The sequence below is a fragment of the Drosophila serrata genome, unplaced genomic scaffold (assembly GCF_035046125.1).
Source record: "Drosophila serrata isolate PLE 108 unplaced genomic scaffold, ASM3504612v1 contig_88, whole genome shotgun sequence".
NCBI lineage: Eukaryota > Metazoa > Arthropoda > Insecta > Diptera > Drosophilidae > Drosophila > Drosophila serrata.
Genome location: NW_028256986.1, coordinates 129892 through 147763, shown reverse-complemented (window position 1 = coordinate 147763; position 17872 = coordinate 129892). Strand labels below are relative to the sequence as shown.

Below are 17872 nucleotides of genomic sequence, written 5' to 3'. Positions count from 1 at the left end.
GATTGCTCCTGTTTATGCCTATTTCTTCTACATTATTACCTGAATGATTTTGAGAATAACGGTTTTGATTAGAATCATTCCTACTACGATCTCCATTTCAGTGAATATTCTCGTGTGTGGAATTTGTGTGAGTGGTTTGTGGTAATTGTAAGTTGTCCAATTGAGTTTTAATGGATGACTCTATGGTCTTCCCTATGTAAGAGGTGAGTTGCTCCATTAGCTGAGCCTGCTGTTGGCTAACAGTCAATTGTACATAATTCATCATTTCTGTCTGAGTATTAAAAGTCATACCGGAAGTTGTTGGTGGTTCTGATAATAGCCTATCCAAATTTCCTCTGTATGTGTTTCTGGTTGTCATTCCCCTTCTTGGAGGTGTACCTCGGACTCTGCCTGATCTGGTATTTCTTCTAGATGTATAATTATCATTATTGTCCTGATACTCGCTTACGCTAGATGTGCCTGCTACTGCGGCATTTAATTCGGCGAATAGTGAATTATTGGAATATGATAAATTTGTTTCGTTGCAATCTGCATTGCAAGTGGGACATGTTTGTGTACTTTTTATGTGGTTAATAATACACTGCTTATGAAATGAATGTCTGCAAGGTGCTGTTGCAGATAAAATAGTTGGTGTAAATATTTCTTTACATATAGCGCAGCTGTTTTCGATGCCTTGTGGCATGTCAACTGCATTGTCCGAACTATGCTTGGCTGCCATACTCTAGATATTAAATTATAATTAGTTTTGAATTTTGGTTTGTCTTTCTTTATGTCGATCCTCCTCCTGTCAGAAAATCTAAGTTCAATCTATTATTACTAGTGATTGTATTTTGTCTATTGCCTTATGCTCTTGTTAACTAGACGATCGGACAAGATACCAACTTATTAAAGTTTCGGTATAGTGTGTTCCAAGAAGGTCGGATTGTATACAAGGTTGAATTAAATGACGTATGGTGATAAGCTTCTGTGGAATTGAAACAGCTGCCTTTGGTCGATCAATTCTCTTTCAAATTGAATCGCATATTCCTAAATTGCACTGTATCTTCCAATCGATGCTCTCAATCCAATATGTCAATTTATTGAATTTAATTTTATTGTTTCCCTAAGGTGGATGGTTAAATATAGAGCTTCGTGTGCTAAACAGATATACAATCTGATTGGCTTCACGTTTGGGCGCCAAAATGTGTAGTGTACCTCGTGTTGTAAGGGTTGTTCCCAGTCGGTCTTCTTATAGAGGGTGTTGTTTACTATTAAGAGAGGACCTTGTAATTCCTTCGCTAGGGATGCGCACTCTCGCTATGCTCGGGTCTAGCTCGCCGTGGTCGGGGTTCTTCCTAGCTTAGGATATTACGACACGCTACTACATTTAATTAGTGCGTCTTACACAACAAAAACCTACTCGAAAAGAATCGATAAAGAAAAGGATGGATCAAGGTGATACTCTGGTTTCACGCCGACTCTTGTATAGTTGAGCAAAGATATTCTGACGGATATCGGGAATTCAGATGGTAATTATTCCCGATAGTCTTTACCCTCCCTACCGTGACAATGGTACGTGTAATTTGGCATTGTCCCTTGGCCGAGCCTCAAAATCTCTACCACATATTTAACTGAGTGTTCGACATAAGTACTCGACAAACCGTATGACCTTTTTATTCAAAATTCATGTTCTTCAACTTCAATTTCATTTACTAATCCATTTACCTAAATTTAGTTGCTTCATTTACAATCTATTTAATTTAACCTATCGTCCATTATCCCTAACTATGGCCTAATTTCTACATCTAATCATAATCATTAACAATATAAGTATTTACTATTGATTAAGGCATGATTATTATTTAAGCTTAATTTTACAAGGTTTTACTTAGATTTTACCGCAAAATATAGGTTCAAAATAGGGACAGTAGAGCGGCATTTCATATAGATTGATATTAGGTAATTATTGCTGTTGTTATTTATTACTCACGACCTTTTATTTCATCACTCCTTGATACGTTGTAAAGTTGGGCCCAAGTTCACGTTGGCGTTGAGAGCTGCTGGTCAAAAAAAATGAAAATAACCCTAATCTTCTACGTGAATGCCACACTCATGTCCATCTGCGGGGTATTTGCTTATTAATAAATTGCCAAAATAATCAAATAAAATAAACAAAATCAGAATCAAAACAAAAACATTGCTGCACGCAGCGTATACTGCGCCCTGAGATGTGCAGAACCACTAAACTGGGTCTTCGGCCAGATGAGGGTTTTTCCGCCGCCTCGCGGTGATAATGGTCAAGTGGTGAGGCGATGCATCCGATCTACGTCGAATCTCTCACATGGCTTGTTTCGTGGAGCACTCCGGTCCTCTACTTGATTGCCCAGTGCGCATCTGCCATGCGGCAGGTTGCGTAACCGGACGGCTGGAGGTTAAGTCTCCTTTTGGCCGCTGTCTATGGATCGTAGGACCCAAAATTGAGCCGAAAATATCCACTTGGAATTGGAATTGGCTCGAATAAAATGTTCACGAGCAGAGAAGGTGCTGTCGTCGGGGACTCTGCCACCGATACGCCTTCGAAGCTGAGCCCTACGAAAATCTGTATTATTATTGGGACTCACAACACGGCACTTATTTACCTTCTATTCCCGCACAAATTCACACAAAAAACTGCCTTTGATAATCACGGCTTTTCTCAATATAACAATTTAAATGATAGTAACTTTGAGACACGTGTGGTCTCCAATTAATATTTGGACGACGTCTTATTAACACAAGCGTTCGTCAAGAGAGATAAGAGAGTATTGATTTGGGCTTTGGGAAGCTGCAAGCGAGTAAGCTGCAGTTTGGGAGCTTATCTTATCTAACTGTGCAATCATACGATCTTAATCTAATGTGATTGGTCTTCAAACGCTTTTTTAGCTATTATTGATTTATTGATAGTGGAAAAGCTCTTATCATTTGAGTGCGAGGGTGGGTTGAATAGTTGTGCATTGCTTAAAGCTCTGCTGGACACTACAACTGGTAAAGATGCTTTATATCAATAGCTATCGCTGCATATTAATTTTAACACCTTATATAAATTATTTATATTTATTATAATAGTATTTTCAGGTATTCAATTAAAGTTTTACATTCACATTTTCCTATATATCTAACGATCGTTTGTATAGCAGCTAAATGATATAGATCTCAGATTTTTATAAAATTAAAACCAAAACTCTAGAATAATACAAAATTACTATATCCCAAATGTATACAAGTGAGAGTATAGAAAAACTAACTGCAAAGTTTTATTAAGACTTGTTTTTTTGGGCCAAAGATTACCTTAAACCGTAGAACTATGCTAAGCATTATCTTTAAACCCTGTTCCGTGGCGACGTCTACTGATTTGTTAGGGCCGCTAAATTCTCAATTTTCTCTTTTTATATTGTTTTTTCTGTTGATCATCTATTAAGTTCTTAAGAACAGGGTATTGCCACTTTGTAGCATGCAATTCGCTATTTACATTTACATTTACATTTACATTTATATTGACAGTCAGTCTAAATTTTACCTTCTTGATTTCCAGATACATCAGCAAATCAAAAGACCTCAAGTAAATGGATTAGTGGGCAAGATTACTACAGATTAGATGGAAAAACCCCAAAAAATATTCGACATGAAATGATACAACGGTTTAACAGTGAAAACAACAGACGAGCTCGTGTCTTTTTAATATCGTCCAGGGCTGGAGGTCAAGGCATTAATTTAATTGGTGCAAACAGAGTTATCATTTTAGATACTTCTTGGAACCCTTCGAATGACCAACAAAACATTTTTCGAATATTTCGGTTGGGTCAAAAAAAAAATTGTTATGTATATCGCTTAATCGCAATGGTAAGTATGATAATATCAATATTTAAATATTCAAAATTTAATTTTGTATTTGCTGGGTATTATAATTTTATCTAGTAGAATGCTAATCATGGGCCAGGATAAAAACAAAGCCGGGCCAGGGTCCTCCACAGAAACATTTCTGATTGCGTGGACAGGCAGGATAGTTGGCCAAAGAGGCCGAGATTTGGATCAGAATAGGTGGGAAAGAGAGATAATCCGTACAGGCCTCCAGCTGGCCAGAGTCGTCCCGTCACCCGGGTACCGGGTACGGCGGTCCAGCCGCCAACCGTGTTCTGATTGGCTACGGGCACAGCCCCGTCACCCGGTGCGTGCGCTTCACCCTAGGAGGGAGGACTCGATCGGGTTAAGGTTAAGCCGGCCCCGGTTCCGGGTACCAGGCGCTCCCCAACCCTACTACGGTGCTGCCTGTGTCTCTGACCCCGTCACCCGGGTAGCGGATCCGTCGGACCCACTTAGGAAGAATACCTCCGGGACATATGCGCGTCGGCCACGTCACCCGTGTCACACTTGTTACACCCAGGGGGAATCCTGACAGGGTGCGGCCACCGATCCAGGAAAGGAGAGGGAAAGCGGGAAACGGTGTGGGAACCTTAACAAGAAAGTAGCCGACAAATACCCGCACTTTACATATATTAAATATATTTATTTCCTTTTCTATTTTACTAACGTAGTCCTATCGTCCCTAAACCTTCCCCACGCCAATGGGGTTCCTGCGAGGGGATGGGCACCGAGGCCCAGCTCACCAACTTCTTTCCGTCGGTCCTCATGGGGCCCTTGGGTAGCGTCTTCCGGGCGGCGTCGTCCTGCGAGTCCTTTCTCTTGGACGTTGATGCACTATGGTCAGTACATTCAAGTGGCCCAAATGACATCAGGCACGTGCCTGTTTGGGTTAGGTGTTAGTAGGCGCGATGGAAAATATAGGACAGAATACGAGGAAAATTGACTACCGGCGTGCTGCCAGATTGTTAGCTTGCATGTTTACTAAGTGTATTAGTATTAAAGATTTTAATTTGGGAAGGGTATCTATGTTAGAGATTAGTGTGTACAAATCATTATAATTTGCACATAGCACTCTAAAAGGTTCATGCAGTTCAAAGGAGGTTCTACAGTGGCGCACCACTAATGGGATATAGGATCTAGTAGTTCTACATGGCACATGGATATTAAGCTGACTCAACAAGTCAGCACTTTCCACATCACCGTGGATAAGGTTAAAAATAAATGTTATCCCTAGCATCGTTCTACGATTGGCTAAGGACGGCAAGTTTATTAATAGGAGTCTACTAGAGTAGGAAGGTAATCTTTGGTTTGCATCCCAATTTAAACCGCGTAGAGCTAAAAGTAAAAAGTTCTTTTGAACCGACTCAATGCGTTTACTATGGACGCCGTACTGAGGGCTCCAAACGCAGCATCCATATTCTAAGATACCACGAACTAAGGAAGTATATAAGGATTTAGTAACATAGGGGTCATTGAATTCCTTCAACAGAATTAATTCTTTCCAAAGAGCAGCAGTTCAACGTGTAAGTAGCAAGCTTAGGAACGACACGAGAGAATGTCATTAGCTTGCATTTCTAGCCATTTAAGTTTAGTAAGTTTACACGGAACCAAGTTTGAAAATTATTAAGATCTGTTTTTAAGTCCGACTGGCAGGCAACGTCATTGTATTGCACTGGTCTTGTATTGGGCTGGTCATTTATAAATAATGTAAACAATAAGGGTCCCAAATAACTTCCTTGCGGGACGCCAGATGTGACCCTTAGAACATTGGATAAATTATTCTTAAAGAGGACCTTTTGCGTCCTGCCATTCAAATAACTTGAGATCCAATTAAGAAGATCACTTGGAAAACCCATTAAATCGAGTTTTCAAACAAGGAGAGAATGTTTAACAGAGTCAAATGCTTTACTGAAATCAGTATAGATTACATCTGTCTGACAATTATTATGGAAGCCCATTATAATATAGGAAGAGAGCTCTAAAAGATTTGTTGTTGTTGACCTTCGCTAAATAAAACCATGTTAACATGGAGAAATAACTGATCTACAAAGGTGCTGTAAGTGAGGGGTGATAATGTTTTCAAATAACTTAGGGATGGCCGACAACTTAGAGATTCCTCTATAATTGCTGGCATCCAATTTGCTACCTTTTTGTGGAGAGGAATAATAAACGATTCCTTCCAAATAATGGGAAAGTGGGTGGGTTTTTAAGGACAAGGTAAACAATTTCAGAAGGGGAAAGCACAGGGCGTCGGCACAATAGCACACAGCCAGGAATTTCGTTGGGACCTGGCGAATAAACTGGCTTGACACGATGAAGATCTAAAAGGAGAGAGCTTTCGGTTAGGCTAGGACAGAAAATTAAGTTTGATTTAGGTATGTCTTAGGAATACGTCTGGTGTAAGTTCGAAGAGTTTGAATAAGTTGTTTGAAAAAACTGCGAAAATAAATCGGCTATTGCCTGATCATTATTTGCGGAAGTATTTTCAAATGAAAGCGAGGAAGGATTTGTTTTAGACTTACGTTTAGTGTTAACAAAATTATAAAACTGTTTTGGGTCCAGTGAGAACTGGGCCCTACAACGAGTTAAATAGTTTTTATAATACTGCGCGTTCAGCTCGGTAAAGTTTGACCGAGCTGATAAATAAGATGAAATGGAAGATTGAGAACCGGTGAATTAAAATTTTGCATACTGTCTAGATTTTTTATTTTTAAGTCGGCTCAACTCTTTAGTAAACCACGGCGGTTTATTCGAGCTTGGCGGATAATATAACGGAACACATTCAGTAGAAATGAATTCATGGCACTGTAAAAAATATCCACGGCAACTGCCATGTCAATGCACATGTATAGATCGGACCAATTGAAATCGTTTACTAAATTATTCAGCCGTTCAAAGTCCGTCTTGCGAAAACATAGGACTTCATTGGCTAGACGGTCAGAAATATTCTGTACGTCACACCCGATATCAAGGGTCACATCGAAAGTTGGATGATAAGGATCTTCGGGCTGCGTCAGAGGCGCCACTCTTGCTAAACTGACTCTCGCAGGGTCAGAGACGAAGCAAAGATCGAGCAAGCGCTGTAAGGAATTTCGCACATGGTTGACTTGAGACAGCGAAATGTCAAACAAGCCAGCGATAAAGTCATGTTGTGTAGGTGTATTGAGAGTATTGGTGGAATTATTTGAGCACCAAACAGCACCAGGGATATTAAAATCTCCTAGGACTACCAACTGGTCTCTATCCAAAAGTCTACTGAAAACCATCTGATTAGCGGAAAGGTGATTCCAATAAATAGGAAGTGGAGGTATGTAGAAACAGGTAATAAAAATGGAGACACCTTTGATAGATAGCTCCACACAGAGGAATTCAACATCGTTGCATTCCTCGAAGGTTAATAATTCTGACGTGAGTGAGGAGTCCACCGCTATAAGTACTCCACCCCCGCGTCTGATGGGGCGATCTAGCCGATATACTGTGAACACAGCTGGAAAAACTTCGAAGCTCAGAATCTCCGGCTTTAACCAGATTTCTGTGAACACAATAACCTGAGATGCAAACGAAAGGCTATCAGAATACAAGTTTGGAAGCTTACTACGTAAGCCTCTTGTATTCTGATAGGAAATACCTATGGAGTAGTTTAGTTTTTTGGGTCGGGATTGGAAGACGTAGAAGACGCAGTGGTATGATCAGGCCTGGGAAGAGTTATTCCTACAGGCCGCTTTTTCTTTTTCTTCGCCTCGAACTCCTTAACAACGATGTACTTTGGCCAAAAGTTGGGAGAGCAAATAGTGTTAAAGAGCTCGTTAGGTACATTTATTTTGAAAGATGAAATGTCCCTAGCGTAAGAAAATTTAAACTTTTCCAGCTTTATCTTAATTTTTCGGCTCTGGTTTTGCCTTGTATAAAGGCGAGAAAATCTTCCGATGTTTGGTCAGGGGAGAGCCGCGAGACAAAAATATGTCTCGTCGGTTGAACCGCTATAAGGGCTTTTGGCAAGGCAGGTTGGTTATCTGCCGTGCCATTGTCGGCCGGTATTCCGGGCCTAACACCCTGGGCAGATATATCATTAATCACGGGACTTTGAGGGGTCAATATTTGCGACCCCCCAGGGGACAAAACAGAAATCACCGGCGGTACGGGCACTCCCGTTGCACATTTGGGTACCGAATGTTTTCTAGCGCTCGATCTCAGCACTCTTGGAATTAATGCTGAGGTCGAGGGCTGTGCCGAGGGAGGCTGCTGCTGAGAGCCCGTTGCAGGTAGTTGTAGTCTACATGCTGCCCACAAATAGCAGTTTTATTGTGCCTAGGAGATTCATTTAATAGCGTAAGGCTGTTAAATTGGGTGTCCAGCGCCAAGAACATATCAAGAGTTTATACAAAAAACTCGTTAAAATGCCCTTAAAACCGCTTTTGGCTTGCCGCATGAAAGACATCATCTACATCGCGACAGGCCTCACAAAAGTAACGCAGGCAGATTTTTTTTTTACATCGTCCACCGTCCGAGCTGCAACTCCAATACACTTGGCGTGCATGAAGTTGTCGCACAGCCAGCAGCCGATTGTAAGGTTACCTGCAGCAATTGCCCTTTTGCAGGTTTTGACGAAACAGACAATATTTACGGACATTATAAGGACTTACCATTTTTCTTGTTCTTGAAAAAAAATGAGAAAAAAATCAACAGAGCTATGAAGATAAGAAGTGAAGAGTCACACCAAGAGCGAGAGAGCGGGAGAGCGTGAGAGATCAGAGTAGACAAAAAGTGCAGCGGCACAGCGAAAGCGAGAGAGTGACCGAAGACCGATCCTCGAGGCACGTCCGTACTCGTTTCCCACCGAACACCGACTCCCCGAGGCACGTCCGTCCTCCTGGTCGCCCGAAAACCGACTCCTTGTCGGCTGGCAGAGAAGCCCTCGGCCGCTTTCCTCTGCCGCGGATTCCTTCGCAGCTCCGACGTTCTTGCCCTTGGCTGACACGAAGCGTATCGTGCCGGCGTCGGGCTTCAGTTTCTTTCAAAGATCTCGCGTGGTGGCGTAACGCTCGTGGCTTTTTACGCAGCCGAGGCTCGCTCGGCTGTCTACACGTACTGCTGTCGCCCCTTCTCTTCGAGGCGTCTCTCGTCGGCGACCGGCTGCTTCTGCCCATGTTGTTATAGTGGCTCTGCTGGGCCCCTACCCAGGGTTGGCGCTGTCGCGGCTCTGCTTGCACTGCTATGCCGTGTGACTATGACTATGCCGTGTGTATGGCTATGCCATTTGTAGTTAGTCTTCTATATACTCTCACTCGTATATATGCCGGATCGGATGACTATATCATATAGTTGCCATAAGAATGATCGGAAAATGTTTTAAAAAAAAATTATAACATTCTCAGTTTTTAATAGAATTTAATCAAATTTTAGATATAGCCATTTTATATTAGTCTTAAATTATGTTAATTTTAATTTTAATTTCAAAATTGGACGTTTAACATATGTATATCATGTACAAAGGATCGTTATTAGAAGTAGATTAGAAGCAAATTTGTGAATGCAAAACTGTAAATATACAGGGTGCGGCACGAAAACTTGGTGATACACACCTTCTGATGTTTTTATACACAGTTTTTGAAATTAAATCGGACAAATGATGGCCACCGTTTTCAATGCACTGAGATACCCGATTTTCGAAGCTCAGCTAAACTCTCTCAAGCATATCGACGGGTATCTTTACGATTGCTTGCCGAATGTTATTCTCCGACTCGATGCGTTTGCTATGGACGCCGTACTGAGTGAGATAGGACGAACTAAAGAAGTATATAAGGATAGACGAAATATGATCAATAATGTCAAGTTTTGGGTCCAAGCGGACGCCCAAATCATCAACAGAATTAATTCTTTCCAAAGAGCAGCAGTTCAGCGTGTTGGTAGCAAGCTTAGGAACGACACGAGAGAATGTCATTAGCTTGCATTTCAAGCCATTTAAGTTTAGTAAGTTTACACGGAACCAAGTTTGAAAATTATTAAGATTTGTTTTTAAGTTCAACTGGCAGGCAACGTCATTGTATTGCACGCAAAGCTTGACGTCATCCGCGTACATAAGCACTCTAGAGTTAGTCAAGACTTTGGGCTGGTCATTTATAAATAATGTAAACAATAAGGGTCCCAAATAACTTCCTTGCGGGACGCCAGATTTGACCCTTAGAAAATTGGATAAATTATTCTTAAAGAGGACCTTTTGCGTCCTGCCATTCAAATAACTTGAGATCCAATTAAGAAGATCACTTGGAAAACCCATTAAATCGAGTTTCCTAACAAGGAGAGAATGGTTAAGAGAGTCAAATGCTTTACTGAAATCAGTATAGATTACATTTGTCTGACAATTATTATGGAAGCCCATTATAATATAGGAAGAGAGCTCCAAAAGATTTGTTGTTGTTGATCTTCGCTTAATAAAACCTTGTTGACTTGGAGAATTAACTGATCTGATAGCCGACAACTTGAAGATTCCTCTATAGTTGCTGGCATCCAATTTGCTACCTTTTTTGTGGAATAATAAACGATTCCTTCCAAATAATGGAAAAGTGGGTGGGTTTCTATGGACAAGGTAAACAATTTCAGAAGGGGCATCGGCATAATACCTGAGCACACAGCCTCAGACCCAATATCAAGAGTCAGATCGAAAGTGATCTTCGTGTTGCGACAGGGGCGCCACCCTGGCTAAACTGACTCTCGCCAGATCAGAGACGAAACAAAGATCAATCAAGCCCTGAAAGGAATTTCGTACATGGTTGATTTAAAACAGCAAAATGTCAAACAAGCCAGCGAGAAAGTCATGTTGTGTAAAAGTTGGGAGATTATTGTTGGAATTATTTGAGCACCAAATAGCCCCAGCGATATTAATATTACGTAAAACTACTTCTATCCAAAAGTCTACTGGAAATCATCTGAATAGCGGAAAGGTGGTTCCAATAACTAGGAAGTTCCGACAATGAGGTATGTAGGTATGTAATAAAAATGGAGCTACCTTTGATAGATAGCTTCACACAAAGGAATTCAACATCGTTGCATTCCTCGAAGGTTAATAATTTTGACGTGAGTGAGGAGTCCACTGCTATAAGAACTCCACCCCCGCGCCTGATATGGCGATCTAGCCGATATACTGTGAACACAGCTGGAAAAACATCGGAGCTCAGAATCCCTGGCTTTAGAGAGGCTCTGTGATTACAGTAATCTGAGAAGCAAAAGAAAGGCTATCAGAATACAAGTTAGGAAGCCTACTACGTAAGCCTCTTGCCTCTTGCCTCTTGGGTTAGTATAACTTTTACAGTTTTTAACAGATTTTTATAAAATTTGAGATATTAGGGTTTCATATTATTCTACAATTTTGTGAAAATCGGACTACTATATCATATAGATCCCATAGGAACGATCGAGAAATTAATACTATTAAAAATTATAACTTTTCCTGTTTTTAGCAGATTTTCATTAAATTTGAGATATAGCCAGTTTATATCAGTCATAAATTTTGTGTCAAATTTTATGAAAATCGGACGACTATATCAGATAGGTGCCATACAAACGATCGTTAGATGTGAAGGAAAAATTAAATTCTGTGAATGCAAAACTGTAAATATAATATGTATAGGTGAATGAAATGAAAGCAGGTATTACTTCATTGTTTTTTAACATAAATATTTATATTGTATGGATTCCTAGTCATCGAAGCTCTATCTGCAAGGGAATATAAACTTCGGCGTGCCGAAGTTAGCTTTCTTTCTTTTTCAATATAATACATTTTTTTATTTTAGAATTTTAATACATTTTATAAAAATCTGAAATATATTATCAATACAGACATAACTTCCTTTTTTTCAAGACAAGCTCTTGAAATATGTATGTTATTTGTTTTAATATTTTTGTGTGTTATGTTGTTTTTATACCCTTGCAGGGTATTATAATTTCAGTCAGAAGTTTGCAACGCAGTGAAGAAGGCACCTCCGACTATATAAAGTATATATATTCTTGATCAGGACCAACAGCCGAGTCGATCTAGCCATGTCCGTCTCTCTTTCTGTCCGTCTGTCCGTTTCTTCGCAAACTAGTCTCTCAGTTTTGAAGCTATCTGAATGAAACTTTGCAGTTAGTCTTCTATATACACTCACTCGTATATATGTCGGAACGGGCCGGATCGGACTACTATATCATATAGCTGCCATAGGAATGATCGGAAAATTTTTACAAAAAAAATTATAACATTTTCAGTTTCCAACAGATTTTCATCAAATTTGAGATTTAGCCGTTTCATATTATTCAACAATTTTGTGTAAAATTTTATGAAAATCGGAAAAATATATCATGTAGCTCCCATAGGAACGATCGAGAAATTTGAGAGGAATGAGAATGGCGGTGGCTGTTGTCGGAAGACTGACAATCGCGGTGGCGATAACATTTTTAGTTTTCAAAAGAACTTAATCAAATTTAAGATATAGTTTCATATTATTCTACAATTTTGTGTAAAATTTTATGAAAATTGGACGACTATATCATATAGCTCCTATAGGAACGATAGAGAAATTAATTTAAATTATTTTATTCTACAATTTTTTGTAGTTATAAAGAAGCTGGACTACTATGTATATCACATAGCTGACATAGGAACGATCAAAAAATGAATTCAATTAAAAATTTAAACGTTTTCAGTTTTCAGCAGATTTTCATTAAATTTGAGATATAGCCATTTTATATTAGTCTTAAATTTTGTGTCAAATTTTATGAAAATCGGACGACTATATCACATAGGTGCCATACAAAAGATCGTTAGATGTGGAGCAAAAATGCAAATCTGTGAATGTAAAACTGAAAATATAATATGTATAGGTGAATGAAATGAGAGCAGGTATTACTTCATTGTTTTTTAACACAAATATATATAATTTATATTGTATGGATTCCTAGTCATCGAAGTTCTATCTGCAAGGGTATATAAACTTCGGTGTGCCGAAGTTAGCTTTCTTTCTTGTTTTTTTTTAATTGTGTATTATTACATAACAAGTTTTAAGGGTGTTTTTTTTTTATTTCATATACAATGAAATGTTTATCATTTACAGGGCACAATGGAAGAAAAGGTTTATTCCCGATCAGTTACTAAGCAAGCAATGAGTTTCAGAGTTGTCGATGAGCAGCAAATTGACAGACATTATAATATGGCTGAGTTAGCTGAACTTTACACGTGAGTACTATTTAAATTTTGTTTATAATTGTTGAAATTGTTTTATTAGGGTCTAGGGTGGGAATTTTTATATTATAAAATCTAAATGCAGTAAAGATGAAACATCTTTTTATTGACTATATTGCAAATAAGTGTTCTCCAGCCTTATAAAACTGAGCAGAAAATTTGTGTGCTTCATTATTAAAAATTTCTTTTAAAAATTTGTAAGTGTTGGCCGTTTCTAATTAAAATTGGTCAATGCATTTCTCAATTCCCCACAATACCTTCTAAGCCACATGCGCTGAGCTTGCGTTTTTTTTGGTCAGCGATCATGAGAATGCTTATCAAAATGTTTCCTAAGTTGGTAGTTGATTGAAGTCGGGTTGTTCTTCCATCTGTTTACGTTCTGTGGCCACGCCTATTATTAATAGTATGAGGATGATGGCAGATCCATAGCTAACGGATGCTGATATTTTTGTTTTGCTACTTAGATTATCGATCACTTTTATGTTGTTGTTCTATGACCATTTGGAGTAAGGGAACTTCCTCAAGTTCGCTTTTATCTCCTATAAGTTGGGGGTTCTGGTTCGGCTATGTTGATTTCTCTTGACTTGAACGTGACTTTCGCCGATAGTAACCGTTGAGTTACGGTATAGTATGATAAAGGAGCCTTGTAGTTTAGCTGCGGTTTGCCTTTTAATAGTGGTGTTTTTATACTCTGCTACTTTCTCTGTTTTGTATCTGGGTGTAAGTTATGATCCTATTCTTTTATCTATTTTGTTTTGTTTTTTTTCCTGTTTGATTTCTCTCCTTTGTCTTTTATTGGAAATAGGTATACTGAGGGTATTGATTTATTATTTGTCTTGAACTAACATTTAAAGGAAGTCTTCAAATTTCATGCTAGTGTTGTCTTTTTTAAGACACCGTATAATTTCCGTTAGTGTTGACTGGAACCTCTCTATATGGCCGTAACTCATCGACGAATACGGGGCCGTGGTGTGTACTGATATTATAAGTTGGTCCTCTAACATTAAAAATTTGGAGCCGAGCTTAGTGGATTCATTTTGTCTTCATATGCTCTTGACTCTAAGAATTTTACTTGAACAAAGTTAGAGACTATCGATACCTGTTAGCAGCCTATATTTTTCTGCAATGTAAATGTACATTTATATGAATGATTTCTCCTGGGTAATTAGGGATGCGGGTTGATTGGATTTCTCTTTTTGGGGGTTGTCTTATTGTTTCTTTATGAGTTTGACAGTATTCTACTATGGCTTGAATTTTCTTTTGGGCATGCATAAAATAAATAAAAAAAAATTGCATTTGGTTTTCTTTTGCATCTCTATGTGCTCTTTTATATTCTGGGTGAATTTTTTATTTTGCTGTAACTCTGAATTCTACTTCATTTTGTGTAAATCCTTTTTTGTATGATTTAGAATATGTTGGTAAATATTTTGTATTTTACCAATAACCTCTTCAGATGTAAAGATTACAATAATTTTTATTCAGTGTATGAGTTTTTTTCTATGATATGCCTCTGGTATATTCGGAATGGAATTTAAAAACTACAAGAATCTGTATCTGTGGTCATTAAATAAAGTTGCTTTTTGAATCCGTTGATAAGCGTTTCTACTGAAAATATGAGGTTTTGTAATGAGCTTTCATCGCTATGAACTAGTTGAATTGATTTCTACGGAAGACCGAGATAACGCATCTGCAATTACGTTAGCAACTCCGGTCTTATACCTTTTCTCTTGGTTATATTCGCCAATCATATCTCTTCAGCATTTCAGCTTTGCGTTATGGTTATTTATGCTATTTAAAAAAAATTAATTTTTCAGGTGTATATTACTACTTTTGAATATATGTATAGATAATGCCTTAAACTTTGAAGGGCCCAAACGATTGAGAGCATCTCACTTTCGTTTAAAACAATTTTCTCTTCGGCTTTCGATAGGGTGCGCGAAATGAATGTTATTGGTTTATGGAGGCATCTGTAGTTCTTTTCCGAAAATTGGTTTTGTAAGAGACACAATATTTTTTAAGTTTCTGGAATGGCGATATAAATTCTCAGCCCAAGTTAATAGCAGTTCTGCTTTAATTGGTATTCGATATACGACCCTCTTTCCCTCTTAGGAGAAAGATTACAGGTATTGCTATTATTGCATAGTCTTTGATGAAACATCTGTATTAACCCGTCATGCCTGTCAAGGAACGAAGGTCCTTTAACGTTTTTGGTTTAGGGAATTACGATGATGCAATCTTGGCTGTTATGGTGAAATCCGATACAGGGTAGTTTTGTAGGTTTCCAAGTAACTTAACTTCTCCCAATCCCACAATCGGCCATCCTGAATTTTCATTCGCCCCTGAATGAACTTGGCAGCAGTCGAAGTGACTCTTGGACCTTCTTGATTTCCTTCCTTTATAACTTCATAACGACCGTGGTTGAGCTTTTTGGTAATTTTATACGGACCGAAAAATGTTGCCCGTAGTTTCATTCCTGTGCCATACTGAGTTCACCTTAAGGCTACCAAGTCTCCCACTTTATATTCAGTTTCAACCTTTCTCTTCTCATTAAAGTTTTTCCTGTTCTCCTGCTGCACCTTCTTTATATTTTCCTGTGCTTTCTTTCTAATCTCATCCCTCTCATCATTTAATTGTTCTATTTCGTCTTCTAGAAATTCTTTTACATCGTTTAGTTTATTTCTCATATTCAATCCTGTCAAAATTTTATACGGGCTATACTTAGTGGTTCGAGTTGGAGTATTGTTTATTATTTGTTGAACTCTGTCTACGTGGCGATACAAACATCAGAATGACAATTTTACGTATTCTTTCGATTTGTCCGTTGCCTCTGGGTGAACCTGTTGTGATGTGAAGTAGCTGGATACCTTCGCGATTACAATATTCTATAAACGATCCTGAAGTGAATGCGGTTCCTCTGTCTGTAACCAAAACCCAAACACTGCTGCTTGCTTCTCAAGTGTTTTAATAACGTCTTCTGTTCCGGTTGACTTCGTTGGATAAAGCCAGACAAATTTTGAAAATCCATCCACGACCGATAATATGTGGTTGTATTTTTTCTTCGTGTCGGTTAGTGGACCAACACGATCGATGTGGTAAGTCCCGAGCGGTTCTTGGGCCTTGTCGATCGGCGAAAGCGGTCCTTCCTTTTTTCCGCATTTAGAGTCTATAATTAGGCACTCTACACATCCTTTAATGACTATTTCTACTTTGGCCTGAATTCCTGGAATGTAATAGAATTTCTCCAGTATATCTCTGGTCTTTCTTAATGTTCATCGCAAAAGCTTTGCAATCAGTAACTACTGTGAAACATTTTCCCAACAAATACACTCTCTATTTCTTCAATGCATTTACAATGGCTAACACCTCAAGCTCATAGGAACTGTATTTCTCTTCGCAGGTTTTTTTTGCGGCTCATAAATTTTATCGGGTGAAATTGCTGATCGTCTGGATCCTTCTGCATCAAAACGCCGCCAAAGCCCTATTTACTCGCGTCTGTGTGTACTTCCGTTACAGCAAAAACAGTTTGAGTACTGGTGCTGATACCAATAGTTGTTTCAAGTGGTTAAAGGAAGCGATACCCTGCTCAGTCATCACAAGGTTTTTATCGTGCTTCTGGTTTCCTTCCTTCCGAAGCATGTCACTCAAAGGTTTTGCTGGTGAGGCATAGTCTTTGATAAAACATCCCATATATGATGTTAAACCCAAATATCTCTGCAAAGCTTGCCTGCTCTGGGGAATTGGAAAATTAACGTCAGCTTTTATTTTCTCGTCAGTTGGAAAAATGGTTCCGTTTTTAATCGCATAACCTCGACTTGCTGACCTCCATCATCCTGTACGAATATTCGATACATGTTTCCTTTGGTTGTTTATGTCTTTGCCTTAGAATCTTTTCTTTTTTAATTTCTCGTCAGTTGGAAAAATCGTTCCGTTTTTAATCGCATAACCTCGACTTGCTGATCTCCATCATGCTGTACAAATATTCGATACATGTCTCCTTTGGTTGTTTATGTCTTTGCCTTAGAATCTTATGTATCTTAGCTGAGCATAGTTTTTTACCGAACTCTTCAATTAACGCTTGCCTTAACTCGACCCAACCCCTAATTCCGTTGGTGCTTTTGATATAAAGCTTAGGTGCTCCACTCAAAAGTTGTTTTGCATAAATGAATCTTTGCAAATTATCCCAGCCTACAGTTACTGCAACGTTCTTGAACTCAGACAACCAATGATTAACGTCTTCGTGATCTAAACCAGAGAATGATGAAATACTGTCCTGGACATCGCGTAGGGTGAATCTTGAACTAACATTCAAACTAGCTTCTTGATAGTTGGATGAACCGGAAACACTCACTGCATCTTCATCCGCCTCACCGCCCACATCTATGCCATAGTGATCAAACAATCTATCCTGCAAAGCGCTCTTTCGCTCATTCGTATTCAAACCTAATTCCGTTAATTTTTCTCTTAAAAGAGGCACAGTCAAGCCGAGAATCGTTTTAGCTTCCATGTTGGTACGTAAGCCGATTACAAATAATTAATATTGTAAAATTATAGACCTTAAAAGTTCGAAACAAACAATGCGATTGAATAACACCGGATCTCGCTCACCCACAGCCAGTGGTTATGACTCGTTACCGCCGCTCTTCTCGTCTTCTTTAATGTCGTGGTAGTAAAGCCGTCTAAGCAGCAGCCCCCCTCGGCACAGCCCTCGACTTCAGCATTAACTCCAAGGTTGCTTAGATCCAGCGGTAGAAAAATATCGGTGCTCGAATGTGTCGC

At 38.9% G+C, this 17872-nt stretch overlaps 1 protein-coding gene across 26 annotated transcripts in view; it reads left to right on the top strand.

Moving 5' to 3' along the window:
• The window catches only part of LOC110177636 (chromatin remodeler ATRX homolog), a 597323-nt gene that overhangs the window by 492863 nt on the left and 86588 nt on the right, over positions 1 to 17872 (top strand). For 23 of the 26 annotated variants that reach the window (XR_015273279.1, XR_015273296.1, XR_015273290.1 and 20 more), the window contains 2 exons: positions 3551 to 3858; positions 12969 to 13090. Coding sequence is in view for 22 of the 26 variants with exons in the window: in XM_086840143.1 (XP_086696269.1) it covers positions 3551 to 3858; positions 12969 to 13090 (430 nt within the window). In the remaining 4 variants the exon portion in view is untranslated. Of the gene's footprint in view, positions 1 to 3550; positions 3859 to 12968; positions 13091 to 17872 lie in introns of those variants that run through there. The other 3 variants (XM_086840135.1, XM_086840167.1, XR_015273287.1) reach the window with 2 other exon arrangements.